Source organism: Ictalurus furcatus, chromosome 4 (assembly GCF_023375685.1).
Source record: "Ictalurus furcatus strain D&B chromosome 4, Billie_1.0, whole genome shotgun sequence".
In the NCBI taxonomy this organism is placed as follows: Eukaryota; Metazoa; Chordata; class Actinopteri; order Siluriformes; family Ictaluridae; genus Ictalurus; species Ictalurus furcatus.
This window is the reverse complement of record NC_071258.1, coordinates 5166542-5194136: the sequence shown is the minus strand read 5'-3', so window position 1 is coordinate 5194136 and position 27595 is coordinate 5166542. Positions and strand designations below refer to the sequence as shown.

The 27595-nt window shown below is 37.9% G+C and overlaps 1 protein-coding gene across 3 annotated transcripts in view; it reads left to right on the top strand.

Annotated features, from left to right (window-relative positions):
• Window positions 1–25523, top strand: part of insyn1 (inhibitory synaptic factor 1) — a 79147-nt gene extending 53624 nt beyond the window's left edge. For all 3 annotated transcript variants that reach the window (XM_053622623.1, XM_053622625.1, XM_053622624.1), the window contains one exon: window positions 22660–25523. In XM_053622623.1, coding sequence (XP_053478598.1) covers window positions 22660–23460 — 801 coding nt within the window. In that variant the 3' untranslated portion in view covers window positions 23461–25523. The remainder of the gene's footprint in view (window positions 1–22659) is intronic.
• Window positions 25524–27595: the final 2072 nt, after the last annotated feature.

Here is a 27595-nt window from a genome sequence, read left to right as displayed (position 1 = left end):
TGTTGGTGATCTCAAATTTGTTTTGTGTGCACCATGTAACCAAGTGAGAACTTTGTAGAGTTATCACTATGTCTGATGCATCCTGCATGGATAGTCTCACCTACAGACTTGACAGGAGCATCAGGTGGAGGTGAATTTATTGGTGTACAGCAAGTTCTCCAGTTTTATTTTTATAATTATTAAAACACCAGACAGAAAAAGAGACAAGGGGGAATCGCAGACCTATTCACAGATACAGACATAGACATAGACACAGACATATGAAGACACATAAACAACCAGACACAGACACACACACACACCGAGACATGCGAGACACATCCAAGTGATAGTGGCACTTTCTCCAGTGAGCTAGACATCAGTGGCGCAGAGACCATAATGAGAATAAGGACAGTGTCAACAGACTGAGAAGATGGCGTGAAAAATGTAATCGCATGTGGCGGAGAAGAAGAGAGTGAGAGCAAGAAAGCAGGAAGCATGTGGAGAGACAGAGAGAGAGAAAGAGAGAGAGAGAGAGAGAGAGAGAAAGAGAGAGAGAGAGAGAAGACAGTAAGCCTGTAAATCCAGTGGGTCTTTTTTTCAGACAGAGAAGCAGAATAGAAGTGACAACGGTTTCAGGGGCTGGAGCACTATGGGCTGAATACAGGAGCTGCGAAAGAGAGAGAAAGAGAGATAGACAAAGAAGAGAGAGAGAGAGAGAGAGAGAGAGAGAGAGAAACGCAAAAAAGAGCGAGAACTGGAGAAATAAATAAAGAATGTGTCATGCAGTGGGAGGAGGAGGCATGCAGGCTGAAACTGTCAGGAGTGTGCTGCTGTCTGCAGATTAGAATCAGGAGCTATTTAAAGAGGACCAGCACGCACACACACACACACACACACAGAGAACAATACATGGTCACACATAGACACATACAGACGTATACAGTGCAGCTCAGATAAATTTATGGTTTACATACTATAGGTACAGTCTAGTAGTCTCAGAAATTCAGTGTCCACTTTAATAGGAACATGTGCATGTGTTTATTCATGCAATTATCTAATCATCCATTCATGTGCAACAGTGCAATACATACATACATAATACTGTGCATATACAGGTCGAGAGCTTCAGAATGGTGTGACAAAAAAGATCTGGAGAATGTCCGGACTGGTTGCATCTGACAGGAAAGCGTCTGTAACTCAAATAACCCCTTTTTACAAAAGTGTTGATCCGAAAAGCAAGAATCTGGCTCTACAGCGGGTGCAAGAATCTCTACAGTCGCTCAGGTGACCACAACTGGACATATGAAGATTGGAAAATCATTACCTTGTTTATTTCCAATCTTCAACTGTCCAGTTTGAGTGAGCCTGCTCCCTCTGTAGCCTCAGTGACAGGAGTGGAACCTGATGTGGTTCTGGTGTTGCAGCCCATCTGCCTCATGGTTCTTGGTGTTGTGCTTTGTGAGATGCTTTTCAGCACACTACGGTTGTAAAGAGTTGACCATTCTTCTATTCTTCTACATGTTATAGCAGCGACATATAAATAGTCATTCCATCACCAGCTAAAAAACAAACGCAGAACACCAGCATAAATCCAGAGAAACAGCATTATCAGTACCACAGCTATCAAACAGTACTGTTTCATGATGCACACACATTTCATGTTAGATTCGAGGTATGTGTGTGTGTGTGTGTGTGTGTGTGTGTGTGAGAGAGAGAGAGAGAGAGAGAGAGAGAGAGTCTGAGTTCTTTTAGAAGGTTGATAAGATGGAGTGCAGCGAGTCTGCCTGTCTCTGTGACTCTGAACTGTTTTTACCTCCCCTCTTGGCTCTGACTGAGCTTTCAGTGATCCCTCGTGATGTCATCATTTTCCTCACACAGAGAGGGGCAAGATGGAGGTAGTGGTGCATAACTGGAACCCCGCTGCGAGACTCTCAACCATCATGCTTCAATCTCTCCTTTCTCTTCCTCGTTCATCCTTTCTTTTTCTTATATTTACCATCTTCGTGGCCGAGCTGATCTCCTAATCTCCTTGTGCTCACGTAGCTTTCTCGCCTTCTTATCCCTCTGTCTCTCTCTCTCTCTGTCTCTCATCACTCATCCTTTATCTCCTTCTCTCTTCTCCTTGGCCCCTCTATCTTTCTCTCTCTCTTTCTCTCTCTTACCTTACTTCCCTATCTTGCTTCTCTACACTCGTTCTCTTTGCCTCACATCACCTCCCTCCTTCGTTTGAAGGGCTACAAGCCCATCCCACTCATTGACTCATCCGGAATGCGTCACTTATCATGCTCCCTCCATGCCTTTCCCGGAAGGATAGATCTCTTCTCTCTCGCTTTTGTCGCCAGCCGTCTGCCGTGTAGAAACGTCCCATGAGGCTCAGTGAGAAACCTCGCTCTCCTACGCTGTTCCCAAGCTCAGGAGGGACACACGCTAACTCCAGAGACTGTGGGAATGTGTTTATCAGCACAGAAAGCTTGTGAAACTTTCAGGAGCTAATTTGATGCTGTGACTGAGGCTCTGTCCACATATATATGGATATTTTGAAAATGTTTTTTAGTTTTTTTTTACTTTGCTTCACTTTTACAGTTTTCGGAGAAAAAAAAAAAGGCTGTTTGTGGTTTGTAATTTCTTATCTGGTGATGTGCTTGCAATTTAAATTCATTTTGTTTCATTATTACACCTTCATACATTCCTTGAAGCGAGATTTTGGGTGTACTCTTTGTATTTAAGTGTAACGTCAAGCACGTTTTCCACCTTATTGTCAACCCATACATCAAAATTTGTAATAATTTTCTGGTTGAAATCTTTCAGTTTAAAATGTTGGTGTTTTTCCACATATTGCTCCCTACTGCTCAGTATAAATACTCTTTTTCTTGAGGCGTTTGACATAACGGTTTATGACGTACAGTACTGTTACCACCTACTGGGCTGGCATCCTCATATGAATGATTTTCAAATCACTTTTGCATTTTGGTGTGGACGTGTGAGATATTTATTAGTGCTTAAATGGGTGTCTTTGCTTGTTTTATACATTTATTGACTTTTTACTGTTGCATAACTAGGCATTCATTCATGACTCCAATAATAAGGCATACACTTATTTGTCAGATATGCTGAGAAGCAAAAAAAAAAAAAAAAAATGTTGTCCCAAAGCAGATTTCTGATAATGACCTGTGAGAAACCTGTAAACATGTGCATAGTGTTCTTGCTATCTAAATATCTAAATCCATATACAGCAGCTGTTAATCAGTATACTTCCTGACATAGATCCAGAAAACCTGCTTACTTGCAAGAAAGTAGTCTGAAATATTCAGCTTGTAATGCAAAGATGTTGGGAGTGGCACAGGCCATAGACTCATGACACTAATGGCCAGTTTATGGGCTGTAAAGCACTGAGCAGGCTGTCAGCAGGAAGGAAAATCCCCTGACGACAATGTGTTTTTCTCTATATTTTAAAGCTAGTTAACTGAGGATCTGCTTGACAAGTAATCAACGTTCTGTCTTCTGTCCAAACTGTTAACCAGAAAAAAATGATGACAACATGGTAACTGTGCTTCTTGGGGTAATTTATTGGCCGATGATGGATGGGGTTTATGCGATTCAAAATCTGTACTGAATTTACATACTATTTAAAATGTCAAACAAGTCAAACCTGAGGTCAGCTCATCTCTTTAAAAAACAGGAATAAATTCATCCCAATGCTTGAATCTGTTTGGTGAGAAAGTGTTAATTAATTTTCTATAACAGCAGTTCGCACAGTAGTTCGGCCACCATGCAAATCACAGCTGTATAATAACGTGCCGATTCTAATATGGTATAATTTCTATAGTAACTTATACAGCGACTTATATGGCTTAACATAACAAGCTATGTTGTTTTTTTTTTTGTTTTGTTTTGTTTTTTTGTCTTATAAATAGTCAAGAGAGGGAAAAAAAAGACAGTGTGATAAGTGAGTGACTATTTGAAGCTGCTGCAATGTAATACAGTGGAAGCAACAACATTAAATTTAACTATAAATGTATAAAACATTTTGTTCTTTAATCCAAAACACTTAAATGTTTGGAAATTGCTGAGATATAAGAGGAATAAAACACTCCAGGACCCAAATGTATTCTTATCCTTCTATGCTCGTGTAGATTTCAAAATCTCAGGACATATTATCCAGTAAGACAATGCAGAAATATTAAACTAATATTACGTTACATGTGTGAATCCTTTGAGTTTCAGATGGTTAAGACTTCAAACAGTGTTTGGAATCAAAAAGTACAATAATGATTAATGATTTGAAAGGTGCTTTGAACAATGCTTTGAAGATTATGTTTAATTATATATATGTATATATATATACATATATATATATAAATATACATATATATAAATATGTATATATATATACACAAGACACTAAGAGCTCCATCGACACATTCGCTTTCATTTAGTAACAAAACAAAAAAACACTAGTTCATTTCGAGTATAAATTGGAATGGTTGTTCCCTTTATTTTTAAAGCAAAGGGGTGTCATACCAAATATATACTTATACAAGCCATTTACCCATTTATACATGGTAAAACAACAATGAGATTTTTTTTTTCCTAAATGGATTATACACAGTAAAATCCCTAGTGTTGAATTAACACCCAGAGTGTTCATTTGAATCCAATGGACTTATATAAACTTTCACGGTTCAAAGATGGATACGGAAGCAATTGCAGATTTCAAACATTTAATAAACAAACAGACAAAAACAACAAAGACACAATAACACGAGGCAAAATACTGTGGCAAAACCAAACATCGACACGTAGACAAAAGCATGGAAAGACAATTACGTGAGACAAAGAAGCAGTGCAAACAGTGGTGATATATATGGGTGCTCGTTAAACAAAAACGTGATACAGGTGCAGGTGGTCATGTGACAGTAATATGGTGCAGTGGCTGCTGGGAAATGAAGTCCAGAGACACCTCCTTCATATATGACATAAACACTGTAGGGTGTAAATTCAACACAGTATGCTGATCGATCGGGTTGTAGCTCATTGAAAAATGCAGCAATGCCAGTAAAAAAAAAAAAAAAAAAAAAAAAACACTATTATAAATCTAGAACCAAAATCATTTTACTCAGTCCCCAGATGAGAAGAAAAAACTGAAAGAAAAAGAAGAATCACTGATTAATTCAATGCCAAGCGTATGACAGTAATCTGAGCTGCACTGAAACAATCTCACAGGGGCTCCGTCTTTGAAACCCGTTAATTTCACCACAGTTAAAGCAGCATTAGTGAACTTTTTCAAGCCTGTGATCTTTTTCTATCTCATGCCATCTGATCACTGGGTTTCCAGTGACATTTTATATCAGACTGCCATACAAGTAAGTGTCTGACAGATATCCGATCTGTGTAACAATTATTAACACTTTTGAACATAGTTTAATTCTATAATGTATGAGTAATTTAAAATTGAATGATGACTATTGCTAGAGCTACTGTATCAATGATATTATTCCAATAAGAACCTCAAGTTTTCAATAATACAGTATTCTATCACAGTATGGCTGAATTCTCAAACCTGATTGGTCAGCTGGAATGCATGTCTCAGACAGTAGTTCTGGCTGTAACATGAACTAGAGGTGTATATTAATGCTCTAATTTTTCCATAGTAATAGTTTATACACAGGGACTCATGGCAAACGCTCCACATAATGTAAGACTAATCTAAAAATGTGTTGTTTAACAAATTAAAATGCGTGATTGTTGATGTTGTGACTTTTTTGTTTTAGGAGACATTTATTTAACATTTATGGAAGGAGTCTCAAGTGTCAGTGCTTCATAACAGTCATGATGCTTTGTAAAGTTTCCTAACAGAGAGAGATTAGTGATGGAATCTCTGTTTACTGTGGCTATAAAGTAAATAATAACAGGAACTAACTTGTCTCGCTGACATTCCACAACATTAAGTCTAACTATAAACTATTAGTGTGGTGTGTCATTCATTAATAAATGAAACGTTGGAATTATTGGCAATCTCTGTTGTGTAAGCAGAATAACACCATGCGAATATTATATACACTCCGGTGGTGTGATACCACCCCAAAGTGCATTACGTTTGTATAACAGCACGTCGGTTACACATTGAATTGCCAATACATCTAAGAAACAATCACGAAATCAACCAAACTAAAGCTGGAATGTTCTGCAAGGCAGAGTGGACCATCATCCCTCTATGTGTCTTCAACCTTGATAGGTTTGGAAGGGTGCCAATAGTTGCTGATAGTTGTATTGTGTTAAAATAAAATGAAATCGCACCCTAAATGGTTTAATATGAAAATATTACTTATTGAGTCTGTGTTACTATTTGTTATTTTTGCTTATTTGAATGAAGGTTACAACTAATTCTGGAGGTGAAGATAGCTAGCTAGCTAGATAGATAGATAGATAGATAGAGAGATAGATAGATAGATAGATAGATAGATAGATAGACAGATAGATTGACAAACATATATAATATTTTATATTATATAGTTATATAAGTTTTATAGAGAAACAAGTTATAGCAGCTAAAAAAAAATGATCCGTTAATAAAGTTAATAACGTATACAAATGCAGCTTATTGAGAAACCACAAAGCAGAAAGTCCTCTGTCCCAAAGTCATTCAAATGTAGGAAAATTGACTTCCTGTAACACAACGCTGACCCTGGAGACCCCATCCATGAATGTTACATAAACATCTCCTTAGAGAAAGCTTCATCATATCAATGATACACATTTTTGTTTGTTAAATAACAGCATTTATCATTAGGCATAAATTATGATTCTGTGAATGAGTTGTTACTATAGAAACAATAACATATTACAACATGTATTAATATAAACCTGAATGACACGTGTTATAGAAAATAAATGAACACCTTCTGACCAATCAGATTGAAGAATTCAACAGCGCTGTAGTATAAATACTAAACAAGCCTATATTATTATTACTCTTATGACGATATACAGTATAACAACATTCTATGAAGAACATATTCATACGTTTCACTGAATGTTAGTAAATGTTTTGCTGACTCCTTCTGTTTTACAATCTGACCTTCCACATAATAATCATCATTGATTGTGAATTTTTGTTTTAAGGTATGCAGCTTATAAAGCTTGCAGAGGCCTTGACTTCAAAAGAGGCAAATAAAAAAAAATAATAATAATAAAAGGAGAAATAATAAATAAAATAAAAAAAAATGTATCAGCCATGCCTCCCAAAACAACTGAGCAGCTCTGTGAATATAAAAATAAATTGCATAAATTGTTTCTCCCTGGGCTTCGGTATTTCCACTTTGCCATGGTTGAGCTGGCTTCGTTTGTTGGGTAATGATATATGAAACTTAAAACGGCACAATAAAACTGAATGGGAAAGGGGTGCCATTAAAACGGCACTGCAGGCCAAGGGAAGAGAAGAAAATGCAGAGAAATGCCAGAGTCCAATTGATCCACTGCCCTATACTGGACAGAGAGAGAATAAGTGACTGAAAAAAGAAAGTGAGAATAAGAGAGAAGAAGTGCTGCAATGTCGCTGTAGTGATTATTCTATTTTAAGGGCATGCTTTGCCCTTTGAAGAACTGTGGCTCGAATATGAATATGTTGTGCTGTAAGAAAAGGTTGTTAAACTTTGTGAAACTAACATCAAGTGATATCAAATGAGATTTTAATGTTTTGAATTAGCGAGTGTCTTATATTACCTGGTGCTCGGCTGACCGGTGTAGAGCTAACTTTTTTGTACTTTCGGCAAAAGAGCTTTTACCATACTCCATAAACATTGCATAATACGCTCTTCATTTGTTCTTTAATGTTCAGCGATTTGGGTTTTCTGAGTACCTGAGCACAAAAAAAAAATTACTTTTGCTGTACTGCAAGCATTATTCTTCTTTCCAGGCCGTGGCCTCGGGCTGCTTAGCCACAGCGTTTGCATATTTATGGCCAAACACAACCTTTCCTCAACATATTGTAAGGTCTAAACCTGATTAATTAGTTTCTATTTCAGCCTCTGCAAGTTTTACAGTGGTCCCTAGACACGTAATGCAAATCCTGGCTTTCTTTCTCATGAGAGATTTACTAGAATTAGAGGGATGATATATGATATATGATATATCACTACAACTTGTATCATGATCAGAAAATATGGATAGTATTTTACATCATGGTTCATCATTAATGTGCAAATTCTAATATAGTTTCTATAGTAACAACTCATTCACAGGAATTTATATCCACGGTGGACGCTGAACAAAATCTGAGTAGAAGAATAAATGTACAATTGTTGATTATAGCTGCTAAGAACTGCTAGAGTTGGCAACTGTGATGTAATAATCAACTTTGTGGTTGGTAACAAAATGGTGTGATACAGCCCAACTATTTTGGGCTGTATCACACCACCCCATCATTGATTAGTTTCCTATAACAGCCCTCCACAAGTATTTACTTAATTAATATACATTCATATAGCCTTGATATTGGCGATTGATGGAATCGACAAGTAGACGATAGAACAATAGAAATAATAAGAAAAGGGACATTATTACCAGAGATGCTCATTATTTAGTTCACAAACCAATAAAAACAATGTGTCACTTTGTTAATATTACTGTATATATGGTGAATTAACGGAGACGTTTAATATGTATTGACGTTAACTATTGAATATATTAGTGATGGTGACCTCAATAGAAATGTGTCATTGATATGTCGTTTAAAACATTTTTCCAATCATTTTAATAAACTAATGAAGGCAAATAGCAAACATCTTAACTTAGCTGAAAAAAAAATATTTTAGCTATTGTCTTTTGGCTATTGTCTGAACCAAATAATCGACTATTGCAATTGAATAATTATATACAGTATCTGAATAACGGCTCGATTGACACCAATATGACTTAGTTATACATATATGACATAGTTATAACTATATATATGTAAATAGTTACTATATATGAAATAGATACATGGCATAGTTACAGTATATAACTATACAGTATATAGATATATAGTTATATGAATGACTAACCCCCACCTGCCTGAGGTCATTATGCTTCCTTCGAGTCTTCTCCATAGCTCGACTTGACCCAGGATCTCCCAGGATCCCTCAGGACTCTTCTTTGTATGAGCACCCAGGTGGTAACTGAACTTCCCTTGAATACTCAAACTGCTGAGTCACTGATTATGTTCAAAAGAAGACTGAAAAGCAAGCAACTTTTTACTAGCTCGTCATACTAACTCCTGTTAGGATGTGTTTTGTTCATGTAACCGATACTTAACCTCCTACACTACAATGAACTGCTCATAGTTCCACATTTTCTCACTTTTAGAACATCAGCTTATTCATTTTGCATTGCTTATTGTGTAGTCACTGCATGATAAGCCTTAGGTTCTGTAAATATAAAGAAACATAAGAGGTTAATGTGATTTTTATTTCTCTGTTTATTTCTTTTTTTCTCTTGGTTTGCTTTTGTGTCAAGCTCTTATCAGGCAATGTGACATATTCTAAATAATTTTTTTTTTTTTTTTTTTTTTTACAAATTTAAAACAAAACAAAACAAAACAAAAAAAACAGTACTGAGTTATATCGTTGGAGTGCAGAGAATTTTATGCCATTCCATAAAATACTTTATACCACAGCAATTCTTGAATCTGATTGGTCAGAAGATGTGGGTTCATTTTCTATAACAGCAGCTCTGACACTAGTGATGTAAATGGTGGTTTATATTATTCCAATATGTTATCATTTCTAGAGTAACAACTGATACACTGGGATTTGTACGGCAGACACGCCATAATCTAAGCCTAATAATAAATGGATGTTGTTATTTATCTAAGAAAAATAATGTTAAACATTTGTTTATATGGTGAAGCTTTCTGTAAGGAGATTTTTACTTAACATTGGAAGGAGTCTTCAGTGTCAGCGCTTTGTAACAACCTGTAAGTCTTCAGGAAGGGTTTATTTTGTGTATTTCAGTTTCTTGGTAACATGACAAGTGGGAAGGGAAGGGGTACCTCAGTGGTTAAGATGTTGGACTACTGATCAGAAAGTTATGAGTTCAAATCCCAGCACTACCAAGCTGCCACTAGTTGGCCCTTGAGCAAGGACTTAACCCTCAAATGCTCAGATGTATAAATGATATAAATGTAAGTCGCTCTGGATAAGGGCATCTGTCAATTGCCATCCATGTACATGACAAACTGAGAGAGAGTACTGTAGGAATGAGTGTTTATAGCTGCTATAACCTATATAATTGCTATAAGTGGTAACAAGAACTAACTTTTTTTGAGGAATATAAGAGGAATAAAACATGTCAGAATGTACTGTTATTCGAAAATAATCAACTACAAGGGGATAACAGGAACTCTGCTTCAAGTCAGGCTGCATCACATCATTGATTGTCGTTGATTATTTTCCTATGCAAGCATGCCCCATACTGTTCTATTTCTTAATCAGTACTGTACTGTATATGAGGCCACATCCATCTGCACCTAAAGGAATGGTTTGTCCCACATTGGCTTCTGTTGCATGAAGCAAATATTAATTTGCATCTGTGCTCTGTTGGTGCTTTTTCCCCTAGAGTAGCAGATGATTTGACATAAACTCTAACAATCAATGTGTAACTTATTTCTTGTACACGTGATGTGATTTGAAATCTGACCTCAATGCTCAGCTAACATAACTGCAAATTGGAAACAATTCAAGTCATGTGATAAGTTACAGAGGTTAATGTTCAGGTTAAGAACGGAGTTAGCGTTCATATATTTCTGCCAAAATTTTGCTAGGTTGTTCTTGTTTGTTCAGATGTTATGTGTGCTTCAACAACTATATAAAGCCACAGCAGTTATTCTACTGTTTGTTTAAAAATCAGTTAGTAAACCAATTCATATTGACCTACCACCCTCTCTCTCTCTCTCTCTCTCTCTCTCTCTCTCTCTCTCTCTCTCTCAACTCACCCATGCCAATCTCTCTTACTGGGAAATATGCGGAAGGTTTTAAAAGCTGATGAATGTGTCAGGGGAAAGGAAATGCATGCGAATTCATTAGTGACAATGAGGTCTTATTAAGTCTTTCCTTACACACTCCCACATCTTGCTTCCAATTTTCTTCACTACACACTGTGAATCTGAGAGAAGTACAGTAAAAGCTCTGGACCACAGAGACAGGGCAGTCGATTTCCCTGTAATGTATAATTCACTCTTTTTTTAAAGCCATCATTCAATGCATACATTAACCCTACAGTTTCTTCAAACATGAAAAAATCCAAAATCAGTAGCTAAGGGTAAACACATTGCAAAAAAAAATAACAAACAAACAAACAAAACTGTACGGGATATCGTCCGATCATTCCCGTTAACCACTGCTGATTGACGATAGTATTACTGAGGGAGTGGTCAAGCATACATAATGCATGTTGTGTACATGTGATGTCATTACAGTGGAAAGGTTATAAGTTGGCTGTAGCTGCTAGTCACTAGCATTAGCATTTAATTTTTTTCAAATTAACTACCATTTAACAAGTGGTTCAAGTAAAACCTTGAACTCAGGACAGTAAATAAACCTAACAACTGAGTAGCTGTACCTAAGCTGATTATAGAATGAACCCTTTACCGCGTGGTGTTGCAGCAGTTATCTCCAATATTTGATAGGCAATAATACAACACTGCTATTTCCCCATGTAACTGTGCATTCATGAGTTCATGAAAAGGCACCAGGCTTCTCCAACAGTATATTTAAATTGTTTCACATTTTCCCCCAAGAAGAACTGTTGTAATTTCAGACATTTTGAAACTGTACCTTATTTTCAAAATATTATGTTTCAAGAGAAAGAAATTAATAATTCAAGAGAAAGAATGAAAAAGATCCATCCATCCATCCATCTTCTATACCGCTTATCCTTCCTTCAGGGTCACAGGGAGACCTGGAGCCTATCCCAGGGAGCATGGGGCACAAGGCGGGGTACACCCTGGACAGGGTGCCAATCCATCGCAGGGCACACTCACATACACACTCACACACCCATTCATACACTACAGACACTTTGGACATGCCAATCAACCTACCACGCATGTCTTTGGACTGGGGAGGAAACCGGAGTACGCGGAGGAAACCCCCGCAGCACGGGGAGAACATCCAAACTCCGCACACACAGGGCCACGGTGGGAATCCAACCCCCGACCCTGGAGGTGTGAGGCGAACGTGCTAATCACTAAACCACCGTGCACCTGAATGAAAAAGATACTTCACTCAAAATTTTCTTATGTATTTTGAGTGAGTACATCCATCCACATACCTTTTACAACTGTAATTACTTTCTAGAAGATACAACTTTTACTTGCTTACTAAGTGGCAAAGAAACTCTGCAACTTAAAGTCTGGAAAATACAATAATTGGACTTGTAATTTCATACATTTTCTGTTATTTTGGACTATATGATACTTTCCATCATTTCACATTGTTACCACACATCAACAACGTACCAACTTGAACTAATTCAAGTAATAAAAATCAATTTTAAAAAAACATTTTTTTTTTTTTTTAAGTAAATGGAATAATTCATGCAGTAGAGGGTTAAATAAACTACACACACATTCTCTGTGTTGAACAGCAACAGACATACTTTAAATTCTTGTATAGTGAAGTCGCCCTGATAAACAACATATCGTTTCATTTTCTTAAGTTAAACCCATGCTCATGTTTTGCAAGGGACAAGGGAAGCTAAAGATGCATCAGAGAAAGATGTTCAGTTGCTCTGCTCTGAATTCAGATAACATAAGCTGTTAAAATATATAAGAAAAGGAAACACATAACAGATAGAGATACAGCAGAATTTATTTTTGCCATGCTTAAAGCTGCAGACACACTACATTTTCCAACAGACATTTCAATTATCCGCCATCGAAATAGTTGATGAATTCCGATACTACTTTCAATCATCCCAAGTCTAGCGAGGTCATTCTCAAAATACGGTGACTTTCTGGCCAAAAATGTTCAAATTTGTAACAGTGGTTTGATGTTAATATTTCACAATTGGGACTGTATTGAAATCATTTTGGAATGAATAACCAATATGACTGCTCTTTAATGTGGTGCCATTACATAAGTCACTGGAGTTATACGTGCCATAAGCACAGGCTGTTATGACAGTGACAGTAAAACCACTGACAAATTTCCATTAAGGATATATTTTCCAAGATGGCGTCAACAGGATCAAAGTACACATCATTAATTACACCAGCATCAATAAATAGTTTTATTTTTAGGAAGAATATTGTACAGGAAGATGGAAAAGTAGCTCCAATGACGCATCTAAATTATCCACAAGAAAAAAAAAAAAGAAAAAAAAAAAGTTTAGAAGTAAATTATTTACTTGTACAGTGTGAAGGAAAACAGTGGTGCTCGTTAAAATGGCCGCTCATTCTTCTCAATTTTTGACCCTAGAAGCACTTCTGCACCTTTTTGTGATTTCAAAATATGAGTTGTTAAAATAGCCAAGACCAATCCAATGAAATGCAAACACAACGCATATGGTTTCAATTATTTGTATAATTATAAATGTATTCTATTCTGATAATTTACATATTTAATCTACAGCAGTAAGACTTGCCGTACTGTGGGACAAGCTATTTTTCCAGCACTTGGCACTTATATATACACCATAATAAAGAACGGAACCATTTTTATTGCTTAGGAACCTTTAACGTTATACAATGACATCTGTTATCTGGAGCTTCTGGAAAATTCTTCAACTATGTCAACTATGTCTGTAAAGTTAAGAGACAGATTTATCGTCATATTTTGAGGATAACTATAGGATAATCAGCCGGAACAGGATTCATTCAGTTCTCATGTAACTAACCATCTAGTTGTAAATCATTTTAGCAAAATGAATTATTTTCTAGCTTTTTGCTTGTATGCTTCATAAATACAAAAATACAGATCGTAAGCCTTTTATTTCTCACTCCTCCTGAACCCATGACTCAGGGGTCAGGACTCTCCTCCTACTACACACACACACACACACACACATAAACCCACAGTGTTCGCATACTGAGAGTAGGAGAGAAACTCACAGAGCCTGAGTCATTTACATAGTGTTGGTGTGAATGTAATGTGAACCTCTGTACTGATTAGGATAAAAATGGACAAATTTTCTAATTCTTTGCTTCTTTGGCATGTTTCTAAAATTAACAAATGTAATACAATATACAACTGTATAAATACTATTATTATTATTATTATTATTATTATTATTATTATTATTATTATTAGTATTGCTGTTGTTGTCATTTTATAATAAAATTTATTATTATTATTATACAACAACAACAACAAAGGCTAAAATAATGATCATCATCATCATAATTTTTAGTCAGTTAACAAAATGTATGTATTTAAAAAAAAAAAATATCCCTGTAAAATATTTTAATGGACAGATATCTTGTTTTCACATCCTTTTTTAAAAATGTTATTTATTCATTTATTCAGTAACTAATGCAAATTTGTCAGCATTACAATAAAAGTATTACACAATATGTAAAGTAAGAAATGTCTCATTCTTAGCAACTAACAACTTGTCCTGGTAGCGTGGAACAACACTACGCATTAGCCCTTGCAGATCACATGAGCTTGTCACATGCCTCACTAATCACCCTTACCTGTGTCTGGTTATGCCTTTTTAAGCAACCTATTTAAGTTCTGTTGGCTATGGGTGTGTCTCACTCTGCTCCATAGTTCAGTAATCAGGGCATTGATCAAGGAGTCGGCCATTTTAAGGGCTGTCTCAATAGCAAAATCCTTCCAGTACACTGGAACGTTTGCGCCCTAAAAAAAATCCCACAGTGCACCACAAAAACCGAGGAACATCAATGCTCACTGTGTTCCCTTTTTGGAAATGATTCAAAATCTCCAATAGCTAGCTTACGATCCTGCTTGGAGTACCATGACAGAAATGTGTGAGATTAAGCTAACAAATTTGTATGGCATATAATGTCAAAAAGATATCAGTCCTGTCTGTTGATGATGAATGAAAGTGGTGATGTTGCGAGTACCAGGTTACGTTGCTGGAAATTGAATCATCAGTGTCCCCATGTGTAGTGAGCCAGGGTCCTTAACAGTGCCCAATCTTGTGCACACCATATACTGATTCATGACCTAGGAAGCTGATTGAGACAGATCTTATGTGTTTATTGGTCTAGCTTTTGTCATGTTTCACCCATGTTGTGGTTTGTTTCTCATCTAGAGTCCTAGATGTTCCTGCTTACAGTCTTGTTTTGGTTATTTAAATAAAAAGCCTGCACTTGCATCCATCCCCAACTATCATTCCTGACACAACTTACACAGAATTACTATCCCTTATGTGATGGAAGCTTGTTCATTGTTAGTGGAATGGTGCTGGTTTTTCATCATGAATGAAATCATTCTCAATCATTAAGAACATGCAACAAACTATATTTTGCCATGACCTTCTTAGGCTTTGAGCACTGACTTAATGCGTAGCCTACTTTAAACCTCCTGCAGGTTCAGAGTAATGTAAAAGGATTTCAACACTCACTACCATCTGCATACTTCCATTAATAACCAGCAAACCCACATCCTGAAATAGCCAAACCCATATTTAAAGATAGCCTTACCCATATCTATAGCAGTGGCCCACATATAATAACTGGGAGCTGTACTGTGCGTTAAGTTCTCAAACGCTACCAGGATCCAGGGAAATACAGGCAAAAATAATGGCCTGTTTTGACAAGCAATTAGGAGTAGTGCAATCTGTATACAGCGGATCAGACACTCTGTGGCAAATCCACGCTGCTCAAGCCGGCTGATACCCGATGCCCATTACCCACTAACGTTCTGACTCTGCCTTTGATTAGCAGGCTGTCGAGAGGCCTGTTAACGCACTCGTCACAATGGTGTTTTTTTTTTTCTCCTTTTTTTAAGAATCCTCACATCCACGCTAAGGTCTTGGCTGAAGTGCAATTTTGGAGGTGAGATGAAAAAGAAGGAGTTGTGTTCTTAATGAACGCGCTGGCCGATACTCCGATGTACGACATGATAATTAGCCGCTAATGGTCAGAAGGACCACTTCAAAGACCCAATTTATTTATACCAAAGCCAAATGCGAGTGACGTGTCTAACCAGGCCTCGATAAGGCTCCTTCCTATACATGCTCTACGAGCAGCATCTGTTTCTCTATCTCGCTCTCTTCTCTCATTCCCACATACACACTTATAGAGAGTACCCCCTCTAAAACTCATCAGAAAATAATTGAAAAACACACAGAAGTACACACTTTCTACAAGGAGCCTCCATAATCAACTAAAGACCTTCTCCACATTTTGAACCGGCAGTAATGGAGTATCCTTGCAGCTCAGAAAAATATGGAGGATGATGAATTCCCCTCAGCGGGATATAATAAACAGTACAGAGGAAGAGTCAACAGAGTCCGCTCTGCTTGGGCACGGGGGAAAAATAGAGTGAAATTGAGCAGAGAAAGCCACGGAAAGCTCTAAGAAGACAACAGGGATACAGTAGGAGTGAAAGTTGCTTAAATGCTGTTTGCAGGGATGTTATTTCGGAGTCAGCATGCAAAAAAAAGTGACCATAATCATGTTCAGTTTCTAATTATCGTGGACAGGATGTTCAGTTTTTAGTTAGGTTCTGAGAAAAATCACACCAGAGGCTGGATATTATATAAAGAATCATAAAATAAATAAATAAATAAAACTTTGCTTGAAAACTTTCTTTTAATGTCTACTGGGACGTGATGATGTCTCTCCGAGGAAGGCGAAATGCACTCCACCTACAGAATTCCTTCAGTTCAAGAAGAAATGTGATTAAGAGTGACAAGAGACGTTCAAATCATGACATCAGCACAAAGATGATGCGCAAAACAAATCCCAAAGTACTACTTATCTTTTTTTTTTTTCCCCATCGAAATTTAATAAGTCATGATCATCAACAAATTTCCCATATTTAAATCCTGTTCAAATAAATGCAGTCTCCTTGATCGGGATGATCTTTAAATAATATCTAGCGTGGCTTGACTAGCTTGTCGCACCTGCATCTTCAGGGGCACCTGCATCTTCAGATTAGCACGTTCGCCTCACACCTCCAGGGTCGGGGGTTCGATTCCCACCGTGGCCCTGTGTGTGCGGAGTTTGCATGTTCTCCCCGTGCTGCAGGGGTTTTCTCCGGGTACTCCGGTTTCCTCCCCAGTCCAAAGACATGCATGGTAGGTTGATTGGTATGTCTAAGGTGTCCGTAGTGTATGAATGGGTGTGTGAGTGTGTATGTGATTGGCACCCTGTCCAGGGTGTACTCCGCCCTGTGCCCGATGCTCCCTGGGATAGGCTCCAGGTTCCCCGTGAACCTGAAAAGGATAAGTGGTATAGAAGATGGATGAACGAACCTGCATCTTCACACATGCACACTTCATCACATTTCTGGCTTCGAATTATAAGATTTCGCATATAGGAAGGAATCCCATGGTTCCAGCAGACCTCAGGTCATAAAGTCAGTCAAGAGCTCAGCATTAAGCAGATCATGGTGAATAAATACTCTTTCTCTATCTCGCTGTCATATACAATAGAAAGGTTAAAGGATACAGCATATTAAGCATACACATTAACGTTCTTTTAAACATTATATTTTAAGGCATGCATTAAATGTGTTTAAAATGTGGAAAATCTACAGGGTTGTGAGTTTATTTTGTTGGTTACAATGTAGATCTATTTGAAAGGGGAAAAAAAACTGTAAAAATCATAATTAGGAAATTGTAGTACGTGTGTGGCATCTTAGGAGAAATTTCAGGAAAAAAAAAAAAAAAACATCCAGAGAAGTGATGCATCTTATTTTTGTTTCTGAACTAAAAAATGAGACTGAAGGGGAAAAGATTCGCCACTGTGGAAGAAATCCAGAAAAAAAAACACAGGAGGCTCTAAACATCATGGTGGAAGATGACTACCGCAGGAGATGTTTCCAGGAATGGCAGAAATGCTGGGACAAGTGTATCCCATCACAAGGAGAGTACTTTGAATGGGATTAAAGGAGAAATACCGTAAATTTTATAACACTAGTTTTTTTTTTTTTTTTAAATTCCTCGTAAATCATGAACCCTCTCTGCTATGCTTCCCAGACTCCTAGGGATCCCACAACTCATAAGAAGTGCATGAAGAGCATGACGTATATGGTGTCGTAGCTATTGTTTCAGGGGCACCAGTGGGTTACGTTCACAGATCACTGCTGCCAATGCCATTTTGCAGCCGTCTTAGTCAGAGTGTCAACTGCCACTCTCAGTTACAGCAGCCTGCACTTGCCCCAAATGGTGGAAAGAGGCCGCCTCCACTCTGACCCGCAATTACCCGACCCAATCTTTGCAGATGGAGCTCAGCTGGAGTCACACTCAGACAACTACACACACATACACATACACACAGCACAGCAAGGACATGAAGCTGCACATTTCACTGCACAAAGTGGTCCCGGAAACCTCACACGTCATGTACTTTACTATCAGGATGTAAGATCGATTAAAAAAAATGCTGAATTTCTTTATTTCTAAAGGTGTTAATCTTAGCTAATGCTCGTCTGTTTTTAGAACAACTAACATTCTGCTACGATTTCATCCTATTAGGTTACTTAACCATTAGTATTCCTTGGCTCGTTGTATTTATATCTCTTTCCAAGCTTCACATGTGGCCCGAAAGCTCTTCTCATGCAGCCTGGTGCCATATAATTTACCTCACACTGTACAGTATCTACGTATTTCTGAGAGCCAGAGGATGAGGAGGATGAGGATGTTTTGTTTTTTTTGTTTTTTTCCACCACCTTCAATAATCCAGCTGCAATCTCCACCATTTTAGGGGTTGGGGGCCGACAAAAGGATGTGATTTTTAGTCTATAGAATGCAATTACGGTTGCAGGTCCTCATGGTGTTCCTTCCATTTGAAACACCATTGTGTCCCTTTGCTAATGACTTGTTCCTGATGTGTTCAGTCATCCTTTTTGCACTTGGGCAATCTGTTTACCCAATAATTTACTCCATAGCCTACCCGCGCAGTGTGCCTCTTGAAGGGGAAAAAAAGCTCAGGAATTTCTTCTCATTGTAGCTCTGATAAGCCCATCTGTGACCTAGAAAGCTTTAGCATCCCCTTTAAGCTTTTGGCACTGTTATCTAGCTGAATTGCTGGTGGAGCTGCAGGCTATGTTATAGTACGGGTGCAAGGGCAAAGCTGAATGCATGCTCATTTGTGTGATTTGGTTTTATCCCAGGAAAACACTGCATGCCGACGTAATTTCTATGCTGAGTTGGGTTTCTAGAGAAAGAATAAATGCACTTGCATGGATAGCCAGAGAAATTTGGTACATTCTACAGTACTTTAGAGAAAAAAAAAAATGTGACGCTGGTGGTGCTTGGTCCTTATTTGTTTTTGTGCTGTTTGAGTAGATTATGATAATGTTATTAAATGGAGCTTTATCGTGACTGACAGTTCACTTAGTCCAGGCAAAATGTGTTATTGTGTTATGGTAGTAATTAATAATAGAAATAGTGTGAGTCAGGATGGACCAGACGAGTAGAAAATTAGGTCACTGTTTTGATTGACAGAGGATTGGGAAATCATTCTGAAACTGTAAGCTTTTGGACCTTGTGAAAATTCACTGATTAAATTAAATCCTTTTTGGGGGGAGATTAGTATTTTGCAAACAAACCTGCCATATACTGTAACATCAGTTCTTAAACCAATTACTTGTCTGAAATGGAAGAGAATTAGAACCATCCTCTAGGCCAGGGATAATCAGCTGGCCAACCATGTTCTGCAAGTGGACCCAGAAAGTATTTCAGCAGACCAGACTGAGTACTTGAAAAACTACTGTAGCAACAGCAGGTCACCATATCAAGTTAAAAAAAAAACTGCCCATAATTCAGTGATGGTTCTGTCCTTGGTTCGAGTTCTGAACCAGCTCGGCTATTGTAGAAGATCATCTGTTCCAGAGTCTAGGGTTCCATCCTGATCTCAGGTTACTGTCTGTGTGGAGTTTTGGTTGTTCTTTCCATGTTTATGTGGGTTTCTTCTGGGTTCTCCAGTTTCCTCCCACTTTAAATTGCCACTATGTTTGAATGTGTGCCCATAGTGCCATGTAATGGACTGGCACCCTGACCATGATAAAAGTACTTTCTGAAGATGAATGAATAACTGAATGAGCACATCAGACTCAAGACTAGCTACCAGGTTAGAGACAATAGGAAAGGAAGGGGTGAGTTTTCAGATATTTTCAAAGATTTTTTTAATTATATTTACCCCTCTCTGGTCATCTAAAACAGGTTTAGATGAATGTACAAAGAAGTAGAACTCTTTCTCCCTTGTCAATCAGTGAGACACTAACCAATCATGTGAGCTCGTTTATGCATAAGAGGGTACATACTGTAGCACTTTTCGCCAAGTGTGTTATGCTGCACCGTAATGCAGAGGTTCAAAAAGATGTGGTGGCTCGCTTCACACGTCTGGTAGGAAACACGTACTAGCCTTCACCCTGGGTGGAGAGAGAGAGAGAAAGAGAGAGCTCACTAGTAGTTGGGAAATGAACAAATTTGGTAGAAAATTTGGAAAAATCTACGCAGCTTTTACAATTTTTTACTGAAGCACTTCATGTGATTTAAAAAAAAAGAGATCATGTTTAAATATGAATAGACTACGACGTATGGGTTTATTCTCCCTGTGTCAAATTCACAACTCATTTGTCTCATCAGTTCATAGTACATGGTGCTAGGTAAAAGTCATAGCGTGAAGTGCGAGTACAAAACAAAACATACCTACATTAAATTGACTTATTTATAGCCACAACCGAATCAGCCTCCTTTTCCACATGACTCTCATTTAAACATGGCCAGGCCAATGTTCTATACACTGCCAAACAAATACTATCAATAGCAGTCCTCATCAAACAATGAAGCAACTGTCTCCACAAGCTACAGAGATTTTCTCTGGCAGCCAAATGATGAACAAGTAATTCCCTGTTGATGTTCTTTGTTTGTCTTTTGACTGTTATACAGTGTCTATGTGCATAAACCGTATTAAAAGCACATTGAGTGATTATAGACTCAGAGGAGACAAACGCACGGCAGCCATTCATCTGTTAAATCAGTCAGAAAATCACTGATTTAACACATCACTGAAAAGTCAGTGATCAGTGATACATTGTGCCTTTTCTAATCTGTACTGTGGCATAGGCAGAGAGATTGTAATTGCTCTTTTAAAGGCACTTTTCTTGGGGAACAAATTGGGACTTTCCTTCCTAGAGCCAGATTGTTTGAGATTCAAATCATTTCTGTCATTAATAGGCAAAAGCCTTCCATAAGTAGCAAGAATATTAACCAGACTGAAAATTTACAATCATGCATACGTAAACCTTTGTTTAACATGATTCCTGCATTCCCAGATAGAATCCGGATGTGGGCCACATCAGGCAGTGATGCGCCACTGTTGGCCTTCTTTTGGCCCGGACAAAATGGATATGAGCCTGATGTGGCCCATATGTAAAATAGCAGATATGGCCCAAATATCCTAAATCACACGTGGGCCTTTTTAGGCAAAGATGCGGTGCTCACTGCAATGTGCAATCTGGATGTAACTCTAAAGTGTCCCATGTGGTAAGTAGGGAATATGACCCAAATATCACAAAACAAATGTGGCCCACCTTTGGGGGAAAATGTGGCACATGCTATGGCTTGCATGTGGCCCAAATCTGGCAAACAGCAGCAGACCGCCCAAGTGCCATCATTCCATGCAGCATGTGGGTGGGGAGTGTCAGGTGTGGGCCAGATCTGGGCCAGAGCAGTTTTGCTGTCTGGGTTATTTCTATTTACTATAACACCTTCATATTGAAAGAATACTGGAAGTAATGACATGCTTTGAGCCCTTAACTATCTAAAAATCCTTGATGAATTAAGAGTTCTAAGAGTGTGTAAGTCTTTCTACCTTCATACCAAACTGGCCACAGGTGACTACAGGCTACATGGGTCTTTGGATGGGGTGATTTCTTATAATGTTTGATACACAGACATAAAGGGTTCTCCTCTTTTGCCAATCCAAAGAACCCTTCTGTGTACTGGATGAAACCTTTCTAAGAGCGTGGGTCACAGGACTTTGAAAACTGGGGAAGAAGGAAGCAGGAAGTCAATAAAAGTAAGAAATTAAGTTAGGATCGCCAAGCACCTTGTAGCTTTTCACCAAAGTGGACATACGTGAGAACAGACTGTATTTATAGTCCCAGCCTTTAATTCCTTTCTTTCTATTTGGGATTGACACTGTCCCATTGATGATGACTAGTTCGTGGTGTTTTCTATTCACCCTTTTTGCACTTAGGCCTTACATTTGATCAATAATACCAAAGCACAAATGACTAGAATATAGAAATAGGACAAGAACGAAAGGAGTTGAAACTAGGACAAAAAAATTGGGATTATAAAACCTTAGTAAATTTGTACCAAAATGGATGCTGGTGTGAACAGTAATCAATAATTAAAGTGCTTGGTAATGCAAGGTTGAAGCCAAGGCATGTTTTCAAGATATTATTCTACTGAGAATGAAATGTGTAAATAACAATTGCCTAGGATATATTGCCCAACTCTGGTCATTGATCCGTCTTTTTTTTGTGCCAGGTGGTGGGTCAGATCGACAAGCTCACAGCGGACTTTGACTTCGACCCAGAGCCAGATGAATGGACAGTGGCAACAGCGAGCAGCACATCGAGTAGTGAACGTGGCCTCACTGAGGCCTTCAGGCTCGACTTCCTCAGCCACGATGTGCTTTCCGACGCCTGGGATTTCTGCGGCTATCGCAAAATGGCTCGGGAAGAAGATGAGTTGCTGGAAGAGGAAGAGCCGGGGAGCTCTGCCTCGGCCACACCTACACCCATGGTCAACACATATTCGCAGATGAACGGTGGTCTCCCAATCCCCAACGGACCTCTGATGGTCACTCCGGACTCTTCCAGCGAGGAGGCATCAAGTTCCACGCACAGTCAGAAAACATCACGCACCTCCGGGACGAGAGAACGGGTTCGCTTCAGCGACAAGGTCCTCTACCATGCACTTTGCTGCGATGATGACGATGAAGATGAACCAGAGGAGGAGGAAGGAGGAGAGGATGAAGATAAAGTGGACTGCGGGATGCCAGACACAGACAGCGAGCCGAGCCCTCTGGCTTCTTCGCCTATCCCTCCTCTCTCATCCTCCAAGTGCTCAACCACTCTTCACAAATGGCGGGAAACCTCTTCGGCGGGACCATCGCCCGTTAAGATGGCCATGCTCGGGCCACACACGCTGCCTAGGAAGGGTCCATTAAAAGCAGGCAGCAGGAAAAAACTGCTGCGCAACAGCAGCACTCAGACAGTATCAGACAAAAGCACGCAAACAGTATTGCCATACATCCCAGCGAAACAGAAAAGCAAAGAGCCCTAAGGAGAACTTTAACAGAAAAAGCAAAGCAAACTGAAAGAATACTAGAGTGACCCTATACTATTTAATATCAAATACATAGATACTAGATTAAGACACAAATTAATAAATGAATTACTAAATAAATAAATAATATATGGGAAAACAGTCTGACTTTGAAGTCATTCTACAGCTCAGGAAGTAAGCAATGGTCCAATTTTAAGACATAGTACACACTTTTGTGGAAAGAATCTCATGTTTTGATTCAATAATCTTCATATACCTATAAAGGTCCTCTACAACTATGCCTGCTATGCATCATGAATAATTGGGAGTCATGCTTAAAAGGCATTTTCAGAGTTGGGTTCTGCATGTCTAGTGAGGAATTAATACTGAAATTGTGCACGTTGCTATTCAGATCTCAGAGATAACTACTACGAAAGACTACTCACAACAATTAAGCCATTTTGTTAATCCAAATTTGCAGTTATTAATATGATTATTATAACTAGACTACTCAAGCAGCATACTACTCATGGCAGTGTACTAGACTCCTATCAAATGTTTATTTCAATGCTTGTCATTTTCTCATGCATATACCATCATATTTATATTTGTTTTTTTGTTTGTTTGTTTTTCATTTTTATTCATCTACTGTTTTTATGTTGTATTTTAATGTATGACATTTTACAGTGGAGAAAAACGTCATATTCTCCATTCCACATTTTCTAGAAACGATTTTTTGGGTTTAAAGGCAACCCCAATGGATAACCCCATTTCAAATGGTTCTACTCAAGAAAAGTCTGGTAACCTTTAAGATGCCAATTGAACGCAAGTAGTTTTAATTATTTCAGTGGTCCACCTAGAAAATCACCTTAAGTACCAAAGTAACCTGATTCTAAACACGAGTAACTTTTCCTACATAAATATTGGCATACTGTATCATTTAACCTTCTCTGAATACAACCCATACTGCACAACTCGGTATAATGCACTTTTTTATTTTTAAATTTTAAGTGGTCATACTTAGCTGTCATCTAACAAGTATGTATATCATTGGTATTATGCACACTGAGCATATTGCAGTATATTATCCTGAGCACGGAAATATGAAAAGCAAGCTGACCTTAGACCATTGCTTTTGCCCTTGTTTTTTTTTTTTTATAAACCATCCCAGTAATTAATCCCTTCATCTACAGCTGAGTTTCAAAGTGGTTAGAGGGGTGAAAAACTGTATTTTTGAGTGCGTCCTCTCCTCTGTGACATTTAGCCACCATCACCCCCCCCCCACACACACACACACACACACCCCCGTCCTCTCCATGAAGTAGTAGGCCAAGGTTGTTGGGGGTGATGACTTAAAACCCAGAGCACAAAGCTGAGATGCAAAAGGTTATGTCTGTCCATTTGGAGGCCCAGTGGGGAGTTGCGACTCAATAGTACTGTGTTTTATTCACAGGGATGATGCCAATAGCGTCCAATCGATAGCGTTGGTTCAAGGCCCAGCGAGTGGGCTTCTACTCTGTGTGCACAGAGATTCTTTAACAAAACCCACCTCTCTGTCAGAGAGCTTGGTATTTAATCTATGGGAGGAAAACGATCTGGAAGTGAGAAATAGTGAGACAGTGAGAAAAAGTGAGAAACAGAGAGAGAGGCTGGAGAATACTATAAATGAAGGGCAAAGTAGCCCTTTAAAGGAACATTTGAAGACAGATTGGTCTTAATTACCCCGCCCAAACATGATCATTTGTTACCCAATCACCTAGTGCTGAATCATCTCCCAGAGGCATGGGAAAGGCACTTGGTTCTCCTCAGTGATCTATAAGAATGAGCTCCGTCTTAAAGGGTTTTATGGAGGCAGATTTCACCACTCAGCAGAGGTAGAGGAGTGTCCTAACTTTTGAGCCAACCCAAAATAACTGTTTTTAATTTAATCAGTTATGGAAAAAATCTGAATTTCCATTGCCATGGGTTATCAATTGAAACTCTAGGTAAACTCATTGAACTTCCATGGCTCCTATGTGATCATGTAGGAAAATCTATGCTACACCCACTTATGAAAGACTATGAAAGACCTAGAGTGTGTTTGGGATTCACATGAAGAACAATTGGCAATCCCATAATTCTCACAAGCCCATAAGATGCCATATGACTTCCATGAAATTTTCAGACTGACCATTAAAGCTTAAAATTATAAAGTCCATATGAGGTTCGCATTGCTATAGTATGATGTAGTATGATGTTGATCTAGTAGAAACCCACTACGAACAACACATAAATCAAACTCCAATATACAACCCATAAGATTGTATATCACATCACATTTGATTGTGAAATAATTATTATAATGTAGCATGAATACCCATTAAAATGTCATACTCAGTGTGTGCCAATTGAACACACATTTCTAACTGACTATTCATTGGCAATTTCCATAGAAATCCTAAGAAAGTTCCAATAGAATTCCCTAGACAATTATCCAGAAGGTTCTACTTATTATTCTAGTAACACTAAAGTATGTGGTACATTCAGCAATACTCAAATGTGTTCAAAAGTGATGATATTACTTTTTTATGGTAAAACTCATTTAGTTATTCCTCTTATGGATGTAACCAAATACAAATACATTATTATAAAGATTATACAATATTTCTATTATACAGAATATGAATAATGCAATGCATGCACATTATTTATTCATCCTTAGTAACTGCCTGGTCAGGGTCATTTATATTTTGGGGAATAGAACCAAATAATTTGTTTGGTTTTTTTGTTTGTTTGTTTGTTTTGTTTGTTTTTGTTTTTTTGCCTTTTTTAAAAAAAAAATGGGGAGAACTAAGAATAATAAATAAATAACTGCATGAGCAGGATTTTAATAAATAATAATAAATAAATTTAAAAAAAAACAAGTCATGTGTGCAAAAAAAGTCCTGCACACATCTCTAAATGGAACAAATTATCAACTGTCAGAGCTGACAGTCCAGACATTACTACTTCTGTTATTTATTTATGTATTATTTTCCTAGCATTTTCTAGTGTCTCTGGGGCCATAGTATGGTTCATAAATAATAATATATATATAAATAATTAAAAAAAAAAGAGATACAGGTACAGATATTGGCATTGTGTCACACCCCAAATTCCTCTATATATTATGCATTATTGTCTTTCCTGATTTCAAGAAATAAGGGGATGAGGAAATATTAAGTTTAATATGAAAAAACAGCTTTTTATAACTGATTCAATAAAAATAGCTTCTTGGCAGGGTTATCTGGACCCTTCTCTATGCCTTTGAGAACCTCTTTTGAGATTCATATAAAACATATACAATGAATTTCCACCTCCAATGACGGGTTGAATGTTGCAGGTTATTTGTAAAGGAAGTAAAAAACAAAGAAAGAAAGAAACAAACAAAAAACACATGAAGACATACAAAGGAAAATGATTAGTTTGATGTTCAATCTAACATGGTCTACAGCCTGCAAGTTTCTTGATAAAATATAGATTTTCGAAAGTGTCCAGATGGAAGAGCCAAGTGAATGACTGCACACTTACCATCATGATGAAATACTAAATACTTTTTTATATCGTCACGGTGACAAGAAATCGTGATAATCTTTTAGCTAAAATTGCACATGGGGCTTCGGCAGACACAAGCAGAGCTGCCACAGAGGTAGACATTTTGCTTACATTTCCATTTGTCTTGCGCGTTTAATGTCAGAGACGCTTCGGGAGAAGGGTGCATCGAATAACAATCAAAAAAATTCACACCCAGCTGTTCTGCCTGTCAATTCTTCAGTTAGATTGAGGACCAACAGGTCAGCAGATGCATTAACATGAACAAACAAAGCACCAGCACTGGCGCGCAGAAAGCGCATCAATCACCATGAATGGAAACAAGGCGAGACTCTAAAAGCCATGCTTTGGCTACTCGTTATGCCCATCCATGATTTATTTATTGATTATTATTTTATTTTTTTTCAACCTGCTATTTTAAAAAGCACAAGGAATAATATATGTTGATAGGTAATTACAGATACAGGCTTAATATTGGAACGAAGCTGGAAAAAAAAAACAACAAAAAAAGAACGTATGTTTTATTGATAAATGATAAAGATGTCAGTTTGTTGTTACAATTTGGGTTATCGTGAGTGATCAG